General features: G+C 37.5%; 1 protein-coding gene across 1 annotated transcript in view; it reads right to left on the bottom strand.

Annotated features, from left to right (window-relative positions):
• Positions 1 to 13,070: 13,070 nt before the first annotated feature.
• Positions 13,071 to 17,633, bottom strand: part of gpc5 (glypican 5) — a 118,554-nt gene continuing 113,991 nt past the window's right edge. The window contains exon 9 of the mRNA XM_011490229.3: positions 13,071 to 13,286. Within this exon, the coding sequence (XP_011488531.1) occupies positions 13,132 to 13,286 (155 nt within the window). The 3' untranslated portion in view covers positions 13,071 to 13,131. The remainder of the gene's footprint in view (positions 13,287 to 17,633) is intronic.

The following is a 17,633-nucleotide window of genomic DNA, read 5'->3' as shown; positions in this document are numbered from 1 at the left end:
TGTGCTAACCCAAGCTCATAGCAATATGTGAAACATTAAAGAAACAGGAACCTCTGAGTTGCACAGATGGACATGGTTTCATCATTTCTCCATTGCCTCACACTGTGTAGTACATTTCAGTAAGATATTTTTTAGCACATTGCTCATATTACATTAAAGTAAGGTAGTAACTTTATGGGAACATATTTATACTTTGCAGAACTATATCTTTGGTCAAAATGTAAGAGCAACCCAGTTTTTCAGGTTTTGAAGGAAATTTGAAGGAAATTTGTGCAGTTTATGACTTCATTGCATAAATAAACTGGAAAAAAAAAACAATGGGCAAAGAATTCATTAAGCAGAAAGTATAGAGTTTTCAAAAGAATCATCTTTAAAATATAAAGCAATCTCTCTACAAACCAAATCAAATCTTGCTCAAAAAGAACACAGGGTTCTGCATGGAGAAAAATAATTAGTCCTAACTTTCTTGGTCCAGGCTGTCACTGACTCACAACAATATGCTGCACTCAGCCCAACCATAATGCATCTTCTTCAGTGCTTGACAGCTGACATTACCAATCCCATTTTATATTTATTGAGAAATATATATATATATATATATATATATATATATATATATATATATATATATATATATTCAAAGTTATTATTTGAATTTGTTAATCCAAAATACAAAATATCATACCAAATCAGAGTTCATAAAAACGCTAGCTGTTTCTGATGTTTAGCTTCATTCATATGATCATAGCTTATATTTTAAAGAATTGTAAAGCTTTGTGTTGTACGTGTCTTGCTGAGTAAAATGAATTGCCGCCGGAAGAGCGTTGGGCTCTCGGCGCGGCGGGGGGGCTGCTTTCCTGGTTGGGCTGGGGCGGTGCTCTCTTTCCCTCCGCGCCTCCCTGCTCTCTGGCTCTGGGGGCCTCGCGGCGGTCCTGCTGGCCCTGGCCTGGGTGGCGGTCTTGGTCGCCCGGGGGGCGGTTGTTCCCTGCCTGTTCCCGTGTGGTGTTGGGGGAATTCCGGCTGCCGCTGCTGCTGCGGCGGGGGTCTGGGTGTGGGGGTGGCTGGGCGCTCCTCCTCCTTCTTTTCACATTCCACCATCCATTTTAGAAGAACATAAACACTCACCTCAGCACAGGTGTTAGCTCACCTTTGCACTAATAGTTTGCATGATTGAATGGATGAAAGATTTCACACTAGTTGGTTTAAAGGCATAGGTATGCGTTCGTGAACACTATCTGTTTTGTGTACATGTTGACATGTGAACATTTTTTGCAGCTAGCAGGTGTGTTGATAATATTTGAGTGTGTGTGTGAACAGGCCCCGCCCTTTTTGTACTACATTTGAACCGTACCGTAATGATAAACAACCAGTAAACCTGTCTGCTCTATGCTGCTTCATGGTCTTACCCCCCCCCCCTCTCACTATCAACCCCCCCCCCCTCTCTAACATCCCTCTCTCTTCTTCCCTTCTTTCCTTTTCCGTCCGGTCCAACACCAAAGATTTTCAAACATGGTTGAAATGAATAAAGTTTGGCCTCAATTACAAAAGGGGTTTATTCAGACATACCTTTGGTTTGTCTGAAGATTAATAACCCCTCTTGTTAAAGTAAAATATGTCCAACACAAGAGGCCCTCAGCTCTCATCTGCCTGCCTAGCTGTTGGACAGGACAAGTTAAAAAAAAAAAAAAAAAAGAAAGTTTATCAATAAGTAATTAATACTATGCTTAAAAAAAAGAAGAAAAAAAATAGCTAAACTTATCTCATCTAGTAAATGGAACAGGCCAGATGTATTCAAATTGTATTAAAATTTCATGCTATTGATTTTAAGCTTTACACTTAAATTTCACCAAATAAAATATCATGCCAGGCCTAAGTAAGACATTTATTGCAGCTTTAAACCTTTCACTGAAAATGACCTTACTCAAATTTCATAGCAATTTATCTCCTTGACTTGCTCAAAGGCACGTCCGGTGTTGAGAGTTAAGCTTCTAAAAGCGTCTTAGCCATTATGAACAGGTTGAAGAATGAAACCGACCGTTGTCTCCGTCTGCACTGCCATGATTAAAGCTCCTGTCTGAGTTGAGGCTAAACGTTAGCTACTGTCAAGGTCAAAGTAATCATTTTTAGTGAAACAGAAACCTCAATGGGAATATGAAATTAATCTCTGTATATGTTTGAGTGGGGCTCAGCATTATTCTACTTAGATGGTCCCGAGAGCCCTTTTTCAGCATGGAAAGATAAAAGACTCTAGTTCATAAGTATCTAAGGCTTGAACTCTGAATTTAAGACACAAATGTGTTTTGTTGCTCTGTTTGCTGCACCACAGAAAACAAAACGACTGCAGAGAAAACACTCCTATATTAGCTGTTTTTAGAATTTATAAAAGACGAGATTGGAATTTTAACACCCTTTCTTTCTTTACCTTAAATTGAAGATGAAAGCAGTTTTTTCTTATCCTTTTTGCAGTTTCTTATTGTGTTTCATTTTTTTAACACTTCATTTTGATTTCTAGAAATGTATTTTATCATCCAATTGTGTTTTGGTTTTTATGGAATTTATCATTTTTATTTCAAAAATTTAAGGTCGTTTTTGTATTATTTGTTTTGCTTTTTTAATTGTCATTGCGGTTTCTAATATGTGTTTGCGTTAGGTACTTTGTTGCTGTGATTTGCACTTCAAGCCACCATGGTTTTCAGATAAATTCCAAAAATAAAGTTGAAGGAACGTGTTGACATTTCATGACACAAGAAGCTTGTCCTTGTTTTGTTTTTGTCTTTTAGTCTGTCGAAAAAGTTACACCTGTAGAAGCGGAAACAAGTCAGCGCTTCACAACAGGATAAATACGTCAGATAAAACTGGCACAATACGGTTGTGTTTGCTGAAGACAGAGTAAGACCTTAAACAGAAGAACACCTCCTCCCCTGTTGCACTTCATGTTTTTCAAACTGATTTGTTGCCAGGTTACACTTTAAGTGCTGATGTGTTGCTAATCTAAAATTAAAAAGATAAACGGGGTTCAATGCCACTGGTGGCACTGAGTAAGAAATTCCCTGTTCAGTTTGTTTGTTATTGAGTTGACAGAGGTTGTATGTGCAGAAGGTAAGGATTTGTTTTGGCATGAAAAATAAATCCTCACCTTACTAACTCCTTAAGATAATAACTTTTATTTGGTCAAAAATGGTCAATGGGAACTCTGAAAGGGGTTTCAGACCCACTTTAATCAGCTTGATAATATATATAACCATAAAGAGCAGATTTTTCTTAACAAACGGGATAATCAAAAAGATAAAAAGATAGTAGAAGCCAGCAAGGTAGGGTGTATGAAGACCAGGACATAAAAGAGAATCACATTCTCAATAAAAGACTAAATTAATATTATTGAGCTGTCTGCAAGCTCCTGACTTAGCCACTGATAACCTGGTGGCTGAGCATACAGTCAAATTCGTTATGGCCTCAACTGGGCATTAGCATGTTGACGTGATTCATTATTATTTCTGAGCCGGCTCCTTGCTTGTATGAGCTAGGAACTCACTGGACCACAAGCTCCATCAACTGAGAACAGCATCTCAGGCAGAGAGAACGGGGAGTCTGACAGCCTGAAAATCACGGTCCAGTTAACTGAACTAATAAAAGATTTACCTTGACTTTTTTAGGGTGTTTTGTGCTGATTATCTCTATTTAGTTTACAGGGGGATTTTTAGTTTTGCTCTGATTCATGTCAAAATAGAAACATCCAAATCTTTGCTAAAACACCACAAACCCTCTCTTAAAAGCTATTAACATTTTATCATCAAATGTAAAAAGATTTGCTCATGTTTTTCCTCTTTAAATTATATTTTTGTCTTTCACAATAAATCAAAAATATATCATCACAATATCAGCCTGACGATGTAAACTGTGATATCAAATGCGAAAACAACCTCATGGCAGCTGGAAGTGTTTAACTAATCAAATACAACTTATTACACATTTAACCAATCAAATGGACCCTTGATGTTGCTGAACAATCAAATGGAGCCTTTGTATGTTAGGTTAATAACACACTGGGCATGTGTGGCGCATGCCCAGTGTGTTATTAAGTGGTAAACGGGTAAATCTCACAAATCTTACTCCAGGTTTTTCTTTGACAGCTTTATTCCGATATATAAAAGACTTTGTGTCATATAATTTGGTGTCAAATAATTTATGACACCAAGGGAAAAAAACGCAAATAATTCTCCTTCACGATAAATTTTCAACTGGTTGGTACTTCTGTGTTTTGAAAAAGATGCTATCCATACATCACTATCAAATCCGAGTCCCTGAATTGGTTCAAAGATCAACTGTTTTAACGTTTAGCGTGCATTGAATTGTTGCACGTTTTGTATGTAGAACCCAAAAACTGACTTAAAAACTTGTTTAGTGATACCTGAACATGAGAGCTTTGGACACAGACTTTTTTATACGCACATATGTGTACATTTACGTGAACTTTTCATTGGAAGCTTTTGCTCGAGTTTCCGAGTCTGGTGTGAAGATATCATTAGATGCCCTCTTCCTTTTGATGTGGGTTATTTGCAGTATAATTTAAGTTATGTCATATTTAAATAAAACTGTTGCAGTGAAATTATTTATTAATAGTTGTTTCTTTCTTTTTCATGGATGGCAAGTCATATGGTCATTGCAATATTGATCAGTATATCTCGTATTGCACTTTTTCTTCATGTCCTGCAGCCCTACTTCTGTGTGCAAAATACGTGTACATGACTAACATCCAATTTAAGTGTTTGGCCAAGCCAAACACTTGATCTCGGCGGTCAAGGCAGTTTACCACACCAAATAGTAATAAAGGTGAATAGAAAAGGTTCATTATTCCAAAGGGACTGTAGCCCTTTGCTGAAAGCAGAAGAATATTAGGACTCCAAGCCAGTCAGAGCCACAGACTGAGAACCTACAGCTCCCTGAGGACAGTAAAGTCTCTTGAGCGCCCATTTCACGTCTCAGTATGCAAAACTAAAGTCTGCTCTCATAAGACATTATCACTTGTAATGACACTGAAAATGTAATTATCTACCTGGGGATTTATATCCAAGCTGAACTTTGCTTGATATGGTAATAAACAATGAGATGACATACATAGCCATTTGCAAGTCCAGCGTTACACATTTGAGAAGGTTAAACTATTTGGTGTAAAGAATTTACACAGCCTTATAATAAATTATTTATTACACAGTTTGATTACTTTAAGACACTATTATCAAAAATATGAACTAACTTTGATCTGGCTTATGGGTCAGCTGCTTTTTCATTGAAAACCCCTACCAGGAATTCCCTCAACAAACTAATACTGTTGATCACCTTTCAGCATATCCCTTCAGGGACTCAGCTTACACTGATTCGCACAGGTGGTTTGGCAGAGATTTTTACGCCGGGTGTTGCACAAGGACCCACACTGGATGAGCCCAACGTGCACCCATGTACAATATATAAATTATGTTGCATTTTCAGATTTTTACACATCTCACATTACTATCTAAATGATAAAACTTTTCTCGGCCTACTTGTTATTGACTGCGATGGGTAAGAATAAAAACTTCACTCAAGCTCACTGAAATGAGTTCCGTTCATTCTTAATGCAATATTTGACAATTATCCTGTACATTTTATCCCAGTTGCATCCCATCCTAAGTGTTTGCCAAATACCCTCTATCCTTTTTAGATCTACCCCTTTTTACTGTCGCAAACTCAAGATGTCTTTGCTTCTCTCAGCTGTGGTGCATTTACAGAACCCAAGGAAAAAGCACACAGTGTTACACAGCTGATAATCTGGCCTTTTTCCTACAACCTACCACTGTATTTTATGATTCCTATCAGGGGGAGCATTAACTGCAAGCAGTTTACAAAGCGGAATTAATATGTCATGCCCCCTTTATAAATAATGGATGCCAAAAAGACTTTCTGAGGTAATAAACCGGTGCACTCTTACTCCCAAACTGCCTTGTTTTCATCTCCTATCCCGATGCTTTTTTTTTTTTTTCATTTACTAAAATCCACTTTGGATCCACAGGCATAAAGACATGCAGTTAGAAAGAGGTTAGACACTCTTGAAGCAAATAACTTTTTAAAACTATTTTATTGGGTCAGATTGATTTAAATTGTGGCATTAGGAGCTTTCTGATGCTCTTTTCCCTCAAAAGAAATCTGCACTTAACTGTGACAAAAGTCTTCCCATATTATGGTTTATAGGTCCCAAAAAGGTAGGCTGGGGGAAACTCTTTCTGTTATAAGGTAGGATAAGCCTGAAAAAGGACGAGTCATCTACTTAAAGACTTCGTGTCTGCCCTACTCAACAGTGGCTGCAAGAAAGATGACCAAACTCAAGATGCGGACTTTAGGTTTAAATAGAGTGCAAGGTCAAAGCTGAGCTGTTAATCAAGGATCTGCAGTGCTCTGCTCAATCTTTGTTCCAACTCCGCCTGTGGCCATGACAGCTCACCAAATCATGAGATCACAGTTCCAAATGTCCTGGTGAGGGCACTGGGTTGCAGAGGGACATGCTTGGATTGCATTGTTCAAAGCCTTAGAAAATACAACTCAAACACAGCTTTATTATAAGGTTGAGTTAACTCAAACTGCTTTATGCTTTATAGTTAAAGCTAAACTCTGAATGTGATTGGATTTATGACCCCAAAAATATTCAAAACAAAAGGGGAAAAAATACTTTTTTGGTGGCAAATTCTGAAATACTGAACAATAGCAAGTCAGAGCTAGCAATGAAAAACCAATGATTCATTCATTTGAAAAAAGAAACATCTGCATTAAGTTGAGTGAATCAACCTTGTAATAATGTAAATGTTAAACCTTTTTTTTACCTAAATAACTCCTGACATCTGGAATCTAAAGAAGCAAAAGAAGCCAGGTTGTTTAAACAAGACTTCATTAAAAGCGAGCGCCTAAACTTGTTTGTAATAAATGCTAAGCAAAAATCAATGTGTGCAAAATATATCAAGTGGCAGAGAAGGTTAAAGTTGAAAGTCTGTTGGTTACGACTGACATCTGATCAGATCACCTTTAAAAGCATTGGACTGGAGTCTCTATCAAACAGCTGTAGCAAAGCTGGATGTTAGTTTGGTTGCTCAGCTGTTCGACTAACTTGCATTATTGAACCTGTTGCTCCAACTGTAGATTGTTTTCATCCCAGCAGCAGTGCCAGCAGTTACTGTTGATACTGTTGATCATGGGATCCTTTTGCACAGACTCCAAGACTGGGTTGGCATCTCTGGATCTGCCCTAAGTTGGCTCAAGTCTTATCTAGAAGACAGGAAATATTTTGTTGAAATTGGGAGTTGTGTCTCAGACTACATGGGCTTGAATTGTGGTGTGCCCCAGGGATCGATCCTGGGACCCCTTCTGTTCAACCTCTACATGCTGCCACTAGGGCAGTTAATACGCAGTAATAACATATCTTATCACAACTATGCAGATGATACTCAGATCTATGTGTCACTGACAACAGGTGAATATGGGCCAGTGGATTCACTCAACCACTGCCTACAACAGATCAGCGCGTGGATGCAGAACAACTTTCTCCAGCTAAACTCAGACAAGACCGAAGTTATTGTTTTTGGCCCACAGAAACAAAGAGAAATTGTCAGCAGCTACCTTCATTCTCTGTCTCTCAAACCCTCAAATCAAGTCAGAAATCTAGGGGTAATCATGGACTCTGACCTGAACTTTAACAGCCATATCAAGTCAGTAACATCAACGGCATTTTACCACCTGAAAAACATTGCCAAAATCAAAAACATAATCTCAAAGCGAGACCTGGAGATACTTATCCATGCATTTGTCTCCAGTAGGTTAGACTACTGTAACGGCCTGCTCACCGGCCTCTCCAAACGAGCTGTAAAACAGCTTCAGTACATCCAGAATGCTGCTGCTCGAGTCCTGACCAAAACCAGGAAGTATGATCACATTAGTCCTGTGCTCAGGTCTTTGCACTGGCTCCCTGTACCTCAAAGAATAGACTTCAAAGCAGCTCTGCTTGTGTACAAGTCTCTCCATGGCCGAGCACCAAAGTACATCTCTGACATGTTAGTGCCATATGAACCATCTCGTACTCGGACCACAGGGGCCGGCCTCCTGTTCATTCCCAGAGTCAGAACTAAACAAGGGGAATCAGCGTTTCAATATTCTGCAGCTAAAATCTGGAACAGCCTCCCTGAAGGCGTAAGACAGGCCTCTTCTGTGTTCATGTTCAAATCTAGACTTAAAACATTTCTGTTTAGCCGTGTATATGACTGAAAGGTCCTATCTGCACCTTTCTTTCCTTCCTTTCTTTTTAAATCTTTTTTTTTTTTTTTTTTTAAAGTAAATTTTATGTTGATTATTTCTATGATGTATTGTGATTTTAATGCACTTTTCTGTTTTGTGAAGCACCTTGAATTACTTTGTGTACGAATTGTGCTATACAAATAAACTTGCCTTGCCTTGCCTTGCCAGTTTCTGACGGGGCAGAAGAAGTCAGTGCTGCCTTTTCTTGATGTAGCACCAAAATCATGCTATGATCATTAGGCTCCAACACTGCCTGCTCCTCGTGATCACTTTTTAAGTGTATTTGTGGCTATTGCGCTTTATAATCACTAGGCCTGCACAATATACCGCAAATTTATCGTCATCGCGAAATCAAGCTGTGCAATATGCATACCGCAAAAGACGGCAAAAATTGCAATAAATGATTACCTTAAATGTGCTAAAACAATCTCATGGCAGCTTGAAATATTGAACAAATGAAATAAATCCCTTTATGCATTTAACCAATCGGAAGGACCCGTTTACGTTGTTGATCAATCAAATGAGCCCTTTTATGTTTGATGTTTGCCTCCTACGTCGACAAGGGTCATTTGGAGTATAATTTTTAAACTGTTGCAGTGAAATGGAAATGATGTTTTTGTTTTTTTGGCTGTTTGTTTATATACCGCAATTTATATCGTTAACGCAATATTAATTACTAATATCGCACATCGCAAGTTTTCCTCATATCGTGCAGCCCTAATAATCACACAAAAATTTAACTAAAGAAACATCATTACTTGGTTTTGTATTTAGCCTCCAGGCATCAGTGTTTGTATCTGCTACCTTTCATTTGGGAATTAACATCTTTTTTTTAATAGTGTCATCATAACAGTTGCTCAAAACCTAATTGCTAACTGTGAGCGTGAAAATATAATTGGTATAAAGGGAGAGTCTGTGACAATAACTTCAAGATTTTTAATATAGAAAATTATTAGAAACAATTGACAGATTTTTTTAATAAAAAGAAAATCCCCTTAGAATTTAGAGTGAAGTTATTTTACCAATAATATCTCCTGTCTGTGTTTTGCAAAGTGCCTCTTTTGTTTCTTGTCAAGAACATTTGGGGCATCTTAGTTATGTTGATCTATAATGGCTATACATAATATAATAATGGATGGATCAGTGTTCTGTGAATATACATGGGTTTCAATGATGAGCATAAACTACACCTATTCTAGAGTCAGAACTATCTGGATAAAGCTGCTTTTAGCTGGATTCAGGTTTCAGGTTTTCTTAACATCACCCACATTTCTTCTCACTGTTTTCCCAACAATCTATATGTCATAAACACTTATCAGCATCCCTACTTAGTCATCTTCTTGTCAGTAACCGCCCTACAACGTGCGTCGACTGGAACAAAAAAGCAGGTAAAAAGTGTTGAAGTTAATGTTAATACAGGCGTTAAAAATTGGTCAGCATAATACAAAGTTTGAATGAACTATCCACAAGGACTGCAAAGCGCAGGACTTCCATAATTTCTGCCTCTAGTTGGTTTGCCCCAAAATCCTTACCAATGAGTGAAGAGATCTTTAGTCATGTGGTTTTGTTTACAAGCCTTAGTCCAGGAAAGGAAAGTGCGTTTGACGGGAGTCTGAGTAACACCAAACGCAAGGTTCAGGACTCGATCAGGACCAAATTTAGTAGACTGGGTCCGGACTAAGATTTTTCCCGTATGAATGCACCCTCAGAGTTTCATAATTTACTATTATAATGCATTTTTTTTAGCTGCCTTGCACATATCAACAAAAAAAATAATTGCAAAAATTATTTTATTTTAAAGATCTTCAAATCAGTTCAGTTATATTTTTGCAGTTAATAAACAATTTACTACAGCAAACAATTTAGGAGATTTCTTTTAATTGTGATTTTTCCTAATGGAAAACACAATGTTGCAGTTGCATACAATGTATTTGTCAGTCATTGATTCTGTAAGTTGTCCCACATATAAACACGAGAGAGGTCTGTAATGTTCATCATAGATGCACTTCAACTGTAAGAGACAGAACATAAACAAAGAATATACAATTTCAAAAGACTTTATTGGGGTAAAGTTGCAAAATTTAAGGCTTTAGATCCAACAAACAAACAAAAATTCTTTTCCTCGAAGACCTGTTTGCTCTTCTTTAAGAAGCTCTTTTATTCTCCATTCATTACCTGTATTAATGGCAGCTGTTTGAACTGGTTACCTGCATAAAAGACACATGTCCACACACATATACAGTCATACTGTAACATTTCCACCAAGACCAAACAGCTGTTCAAGGACACCAGAGACAAGATTGTAGACTGGAGACTAGAACAAGACTGGGATGAGCATGGGGGTGGAAACGTCATACTTTGGGCTGCTTTTTGCAAAACAGACAGAAAGACGGATGTGTAATAAGGAAAGAAAGAATGAGGATATGTATGGTGAGAGGTTAGGCAAAAACCTCAGTTAATGACTGGTGGAAGAATCAGTGACTGACAAATATCTTTTTGACCCACTGTAAGCAGTTCAGCTTTGCTGATGTGTAGTCTCTAGAGATGTGACACTGTAAACACCTTGATTCCAGAAATGTCAACCTACACTCCCAGGAGATGTTTGCAAGTTCTGTCAGGAGGGAGTGGAACTGCCAGTAACCAACAAGGCTCAGAGTTCCCCAGATTATAACTCTGACCAATTTATGTCAGAGTCTTGTGACTGTGATATACGCCCAGTGTTGGCTGCTGGGGACATTTTGATTAAAACAATGAGGTATATGAGTCATTTTCAGCTCATTAGGCATTTTGAATCAGCCTTTATCTGTAGCCTTTTTTCTTTACAGTGTTTCCAATAGCTGAAAACGCTCCACCAAGCATCGGTGTAGGGTTATTGAGCAGGTGCTGAGCTGAGCTCTGTTGTCATGAGGCTCAAAAATGAAGCTTCAAAACTGCAGCATAAATGCATCAGACCAGAGAGCTTTGTTTTCCCTCGAGAGTCCCATGTTTTTTTTTTTTCCAAACAGTCTTTCATGTGCCTCGAAGGACTGCTTCTACCATGTCGCTCTGCCTTAAAGCCCAGATGAGCAGTGATGGTTTTCCCCCTGGAAGTACATCCATTCTCCTTTTTACCAATGCTCTTATTTTTTAGTTTTTTTGGATAGACAGACTGATCTAGAAATAATCGTTTCCAAAACTTTATTTTTTTATATATCATTTTTTTTTTCCCCCAGTAAGACGCAAAGGATTTTTAGAACGACAGAAATGTGTGCTTTGCAAAGCTGAAAACACTTTTGCATTCCAACTTACTCTCACAAGATAAAAGGATTTTTCTGCCTTTTTGTTTTCAGTTTTTTCTGAGAAAAAAATAAAAGAAAATATTCACTTTTCACATTCACACATAATAAAATCAGGTGGATAACCGCCTTAACTATTTCCGAACCTTCACTGCATTTTTTGACAGTTATATAAGGTCAGGTACGTTATCTATCAGTCTTATACTATTCTGTCTGTCCATCCCAAACAGAAAGAAAACAAAAACACTCGGCCAATTTTAAGAGAAACAATTGACCACATATCACTTTTGAAGCCACCTTTCGTGCAAACTGAATGATTTCAAAAAGAAAACTTCCCACTCGGTGCTCTCTATAATAAGTACAAATAACATTTTTGAGGGAGTCAAGGAGACTGAGAGCTTTCTAAAAACACACTGCTTTGACAGTCAAAGAAGTCCTTTTCAAAAGCAGCAAGTGCTTTTGTATCTCGGCCACTGACCAGACACTCATATGTGAAACAAGTCATTTTACATCTACATTTTCTACACAGAAGCCTGTCAGATAGCTGCAAGAAGCAATTGGATTTTTCCTCACCAGTGACTCCCGGGGCTATCAACCTCCATGCAGGCCTATGAAGGCAGAGGAGGATGGAGTCTGAAAGATGATAATAGACTCCAGAGGAAACTAATCTACTTCTAAAGAAGAAAGGGGGATGAATTCTCTCACTCGCCCCCGATTTCCACCTGTCCAAATTTTTGCTTTCAGCATTTCTTTCCACAGTAGCACAGGTCGATAATACTATTGAAATGTGTGGTTCAATGGAATTTGCAGGCAAATATCACCATGGAAAAGTATTTCTTTTTCAATACAGACCTGATTTAGAATTTTATGACATGCAGTCATGTAACAAACACAAATATATTTATGATATTTGACAAACAATCACAACAAATTCTTTAGACAGAATATTACTTGGTCATGTACAAATACAGCAGAAACAAATCCACCAAATATTTAGGTTTTTTTTAACAGAATATGCAGAAAATAAACAATTTTAATAATTAAATTGATTAAAAAAACACTTTAGTAAGTATTGCCTGTCATAAATAAATCTTTGTTAGTATTTAAGATTACACTGTAAATAATAAACATCATATCCTGTGTTTGCTTAACCCTTGTGCTATCTTAGATGACCCCGCCCTTACATTGACGTGTTCTTCCTACCATGACAAAGGTGGATAAAGGTGAAGAGGATTTCATGTAATCCATGGACACCAGTGAAGATCACAAATCATTGAAGAAAAATGGTTCAGGGCACTGTCTAGTGGGTCTAGATGACCCAACTCCCAATGTTAAAGTGCCTAGGATAGCACAAGGGTTAAACATTTCTTCCAGCCAATTAAATCTTCTGTCTTGTCAGTTCCACTCCACCCTCTGTCCAGGGTACGTAGAGAAGTGGAAGTCCTCCATGGATCATTGATTCTGTCATCCACGGGTTCTTTCTTTTTTGGATAAATAAACTTGAAATCAAGTCTTAAGGTTTAATTCTGCAAAAAAGCAGCTGTTACCAGACTAGGAGCATATGTAAACAAGGCAATACCGGGACCCAGATGGTTCCAATCAGTCTGACGCTGTTAGATCTGCCACCTATTTCTGGATCCTTGGCAAATGGAGGATGATGATTATGATGTTTGTAATCACTGATCACATCTGGAACCACTGTGGAGAGAAGAAAGAGGGTAAGACACAGAGAGAAGTTCACCAGTCATGGGAGTGGTACCCAAATTTGAGATGCTGGAACAAACAAATCGTCATAATACCTTCAAATCTAAACTTAAAGTCAATATTTGTCTTTTTTCTTTTCTTGGTAGCATTTTCTAAAATCAAGATCAGCTCCAATGGAACTCTTGAGGGAAAAAAAAGACTTTTGATTTGATTAATTTTAAAATATTACATCAAATATTTATTTACTCAGTCAGCGTAAATAAATATTTGGTAGAAAGTGTAAAGATCCAACATAAACTCCAAATAGTTACAGTCACAGCAGTAAGCAGAAATAAATCAGGAAAAATGTTGAACATTGAGATAAGTTTGAGATTGTTACGTAAATGTTCTTTTTTTTGCCCAATACAGCTTGAAGATGCAATCAAATTTTTACATTGTTTCATCAGGTCATGGTTATCGGTGCTGTGAAACAAAGTAATGAAATGTTATAGTCTATACAAATGTTAACAGCAGGGAAAAGATGAAAGAAATTTTAAAAATATGAAGAAATCTTTTTTATGTTGTTGTTTATCTCTTAACTTTTATTAATTTAGGGCTGGTTTCAAAGTGCACCTTATAAAGCCACGCCAAACCAAAGCATGATAACAGATAGATATGTGTTGGAGCAACTTCAGTCGTTTTTTTAAATTCATTAAATAAAAATGTGTAATAATATTATAGCATCACCAGCCAACTAATCAACCAAAAAGGGCATGATTGTCGTACGAAAACTGGCTTCAAAAAAAGCACCAAGGATTGTTGAAAGTATTGGCAATTTTACAACAAGGAGAGCAGCCATGCCTTACACATCTGTCACAGTTGCAGTGCATTAGTGACCCTTCCAAACCATTAAGGTTGTCTGTTAATTTTGCACCAGCCTGATGAGTGAGCTGATGCAACCACGTGACACTTTGGCCCTCCATCTCTTTCGCTTGAAAGGTGGCTGTGTGTGACTTGGGTGTGTCAACTCCCATTCCAATATGGAAGAAAAGCTGTGTTATTATTGTGAATTTAGAAAATATAATACTGCAAGAGACATTCATGCATGGATACATATAGCCACATACTTAAATTTATATCTATTAGTGCTGGGCAGCTATTAATCTATTCAATGACGATTAATTATATGAAAACTGACTGCAACTTTTAACAGTCGGAAGCCAAAAGCTCTCTGCTCTGCTCCATTTTGATGCATCCACTTGTAGATGACTAGATCCTCGTCTGAGCTGGCATGTGGCTCAAAATTGTATGGCTGGATAGCTCCGATATTGCTCGGCATTTTTGTTTTGCTGCTAATGTAAGCTTGCAGGTATGAGGAGCTGTAAGCTAGCCTAAGTGTAAACACATTGATGATGGGAAATGGTCCCGCCCAAAACTCAGAGGCGATATTCTAAAGAACTCCTGCTGCTCTGCAGAAACTATAGCACTAAAACAACACTTTTTATTTGGGTCCAAAAACAGCAAAATTATAATTAAAGGACCACTTGGAAGAGGAGATCAAAAGACGATAGAAGTGGGACTTTAAAAACACAAAGTTGACAAAAGTAGAGAAATGTGGGTGGAAAGCTTGATTTCGCCCACTAGAGCTTGGATGAAAGAGGTTTGGGGCAAACTTAGCGTTCTTTCTGCCTTGTTTTAAAGGAAGCCTTAAGCAAGTGATTTGACAAAATGGCCAACAGAGCTGCTGGTTGTGGTAAGCTCTTGTGGACATATAGAGAAAGATGGTGTGAAGGGCAGTCTCAGGTGAGCACAAAAGCTATGAAAAATGACTTAGCTTGGCATATTCCCTGGGTCTCTGACATCATTACAGTTCTTCAACTTAAGCCTTTGACCTCTGGTGGTGCAGTTGTCCAATTACTGTGAAAGGTAACTTTTTTTTCCTTATTACTTGGTTTTAGTGGTATAAACTTTAAATAAAAGTAACATATTATTAGTCCATCACAGCAGGACTGGAAGTAGAAAATCGGACGAGACTTTTTTATCATAGCAGAGGATTGTGTGAAAAAACTAAGATGATAATATTAGGGTTTTAGGAGTATAAGTGTTTCTGATACACACTATTAATGTCTTAGCTTTTCATCTTCTCACTTTCACATTATTTACTCCAAATCACCTAGACCTGAACTCCAAACCCCCCAATGTATCTACGCCTTTGAAATTCCACCTTTACAGATATCAATTCCGACAATTGCACACCAGGTGCCAACATCCATCTTGTTGTTTACATGTCTTTGGAGGCCTGAAATGTTGGGGGAGGTCCCTCGCCAAGTGAAATAGAGTATCCTCTTTAACCCCACTGATGGAGCCTCACACTCCATCCTGGCTCATCCCCACAGGGACAGAATGAGGTTGAACCTAAATAGATGACCAACCGCTTTAGGACTTTGAGGCTTCTCACTTGAGCCCGAGGGTCATAAGTCTGTCGCAGGCAGGGTTAGCCTCGTCCATACCCCCTCAAAGTCCGCAGAGCTCTGCTATCAAAGTTTATCTTGCTGGCAGAAAAATAAGAGCAGCAACAAAGGCCATTCGTACTCTGTAGATTCAATTCCACTTTTTATGGCTCAGCACAAATAGACTACAATTCTTTTCCACATATATGGATCCACAACCTTCTGGATTCTGTAAGGGTATTTAGGTTATGGAATCTCATAACTCTAATGAAAGCTAATACTTTTATACAATAAACACACGTTTTTGTTTTTTGTTTTTCATTTAATGCGGATTTTTATGAATGGACACTTAAATTGTAGATGCTTTTCCTAAAATGGTGTTTCAAAACTGATAGTCTTAACATGTTAGGGCATATTTAGGAGCTTTAGTGAAAGCACGTGACTGTGGTTTGAAGTTAACTGCTTATCGATTCGCTGCCACACAGCGCCCGGGATAACTATTTAAAGGTATACAGCTCTCTGACAGTCTTTATCCTCAAGAGAACTGAACTTCAGCTCCTCAATCAATTCCTCTTACTGAAGCTTCACAGTTTCTAATGCTGCAACAAGCTGCAGACAAAATGACAGAATACCACTCTTCTCTCCAAACTGTGACACAAACAGAGCAGCCTTTAGGAACTCACTGGACATCACTAGTTGATGTGAAAGCAAGCAATTGTCCTGATGATTCACCGCCAAAAATCTACTAAAAGCTATAACTGGTATTTTTATGTGTTTTAATAGGTGTATGTATATCAGAAAATTCTTGATAAGTATAAGACAATAAAAATATAACTTTGGCTAGCTATAAGGAAGACATAGAAATATAAATGTTTTTGGCTCATAAAGAAATCTGTTGTTTTTTTTAAAACAGAAAGCTCCTTTTTGAAGTTCCAGCCAAACAACACGGCAAACTCCTGACCAAGCCACAGGAAATGTCAGGTTGGGAGTAAAATAGTTGTCATTGTACTGGGTTTTTTCTAATCTTGGGATTCATTTTGAGCCGTGTCTTCAGTTTTGCCTTCAGTCGTCATGCTGCGCCCAGGATTCTTCCCAAACTGAAGTCATTTTTATCTCACTATGGGGTCCAACAACAAGGGCAATTCTATTCCTCTCATAATCACTGCTACCAAAAAATAGACATAAATAGCGATGTGGAACCAATGCCAATGTTAAAAGTTAACATTATCCAGGGTTCTTGTAGATACAAATACTTCTCTTTAAAAAAAATGCATGCAATTAAAATAATAATTACTTTTGGGAAAAAGTGTACCAAATGACTGCGGTATGCGTAAACTTTTGTAACAGCCTGAGGATATAACATTTGTCAGAATAATATTTGGTAATTTTCTTAAACATCTGCAGCTTTTCATTTTTCTTACTTAAAATAAAACTTAATAAATGTTTTAGCCATGACAGGAATGACCTTAAAACTAATGTCTGTCTATCAAGAAAAGATATTAACTGTTTCACTAAGTCTATTTCCACAAGGTGTTTGTTGGAAAACAATGGTTACACTTTTAAAATAAATCTAAAGCAGTTATTTCTGAAACAAATATTTCATGTGATTTCACCACTTTGTGGTAATTCAGAATAAAACAATTTATACATTGCGTAGGAAATCCTGTTCCTTTGGTTCCTGAATTTGAAACAAATCACAAAAAAATGTTGCAGTTTCTCATAGAGGATGGTAGCAGAAGAAAGCTATTTTCCCACTGACTCAAATGTTAAAAAAAATCAGATTTTAAAACAAAAGAAATTACATATTTATTACCTTAAGATAAAAAAAATTATGTTTATGGTTTTAGAATTGTTTTTTGTAAATGCTTTAACACCAGATCTTTATCTCCAATGTTAACATTCTTTTGACTAC

Source organism: Oryzias latipes, chromosome 3 (genome assembly GCF_002234675.1).
Source record: "Oryzias latipes chromosome 3, ASM223467v1".
In the NCBI taxonomy this organism is placed as follows: Eukaryota; Metazoa; Chordata; class Actinopteri; order Beloniformes; family Adrianichthyidae; genus Oryzias; species Oryzias latipes.
The sequence above is the reverse complement of the archived record's forward strand: the minus strand, read 5'-3'. Positions and strand labels throughout refer to the sequence as shown.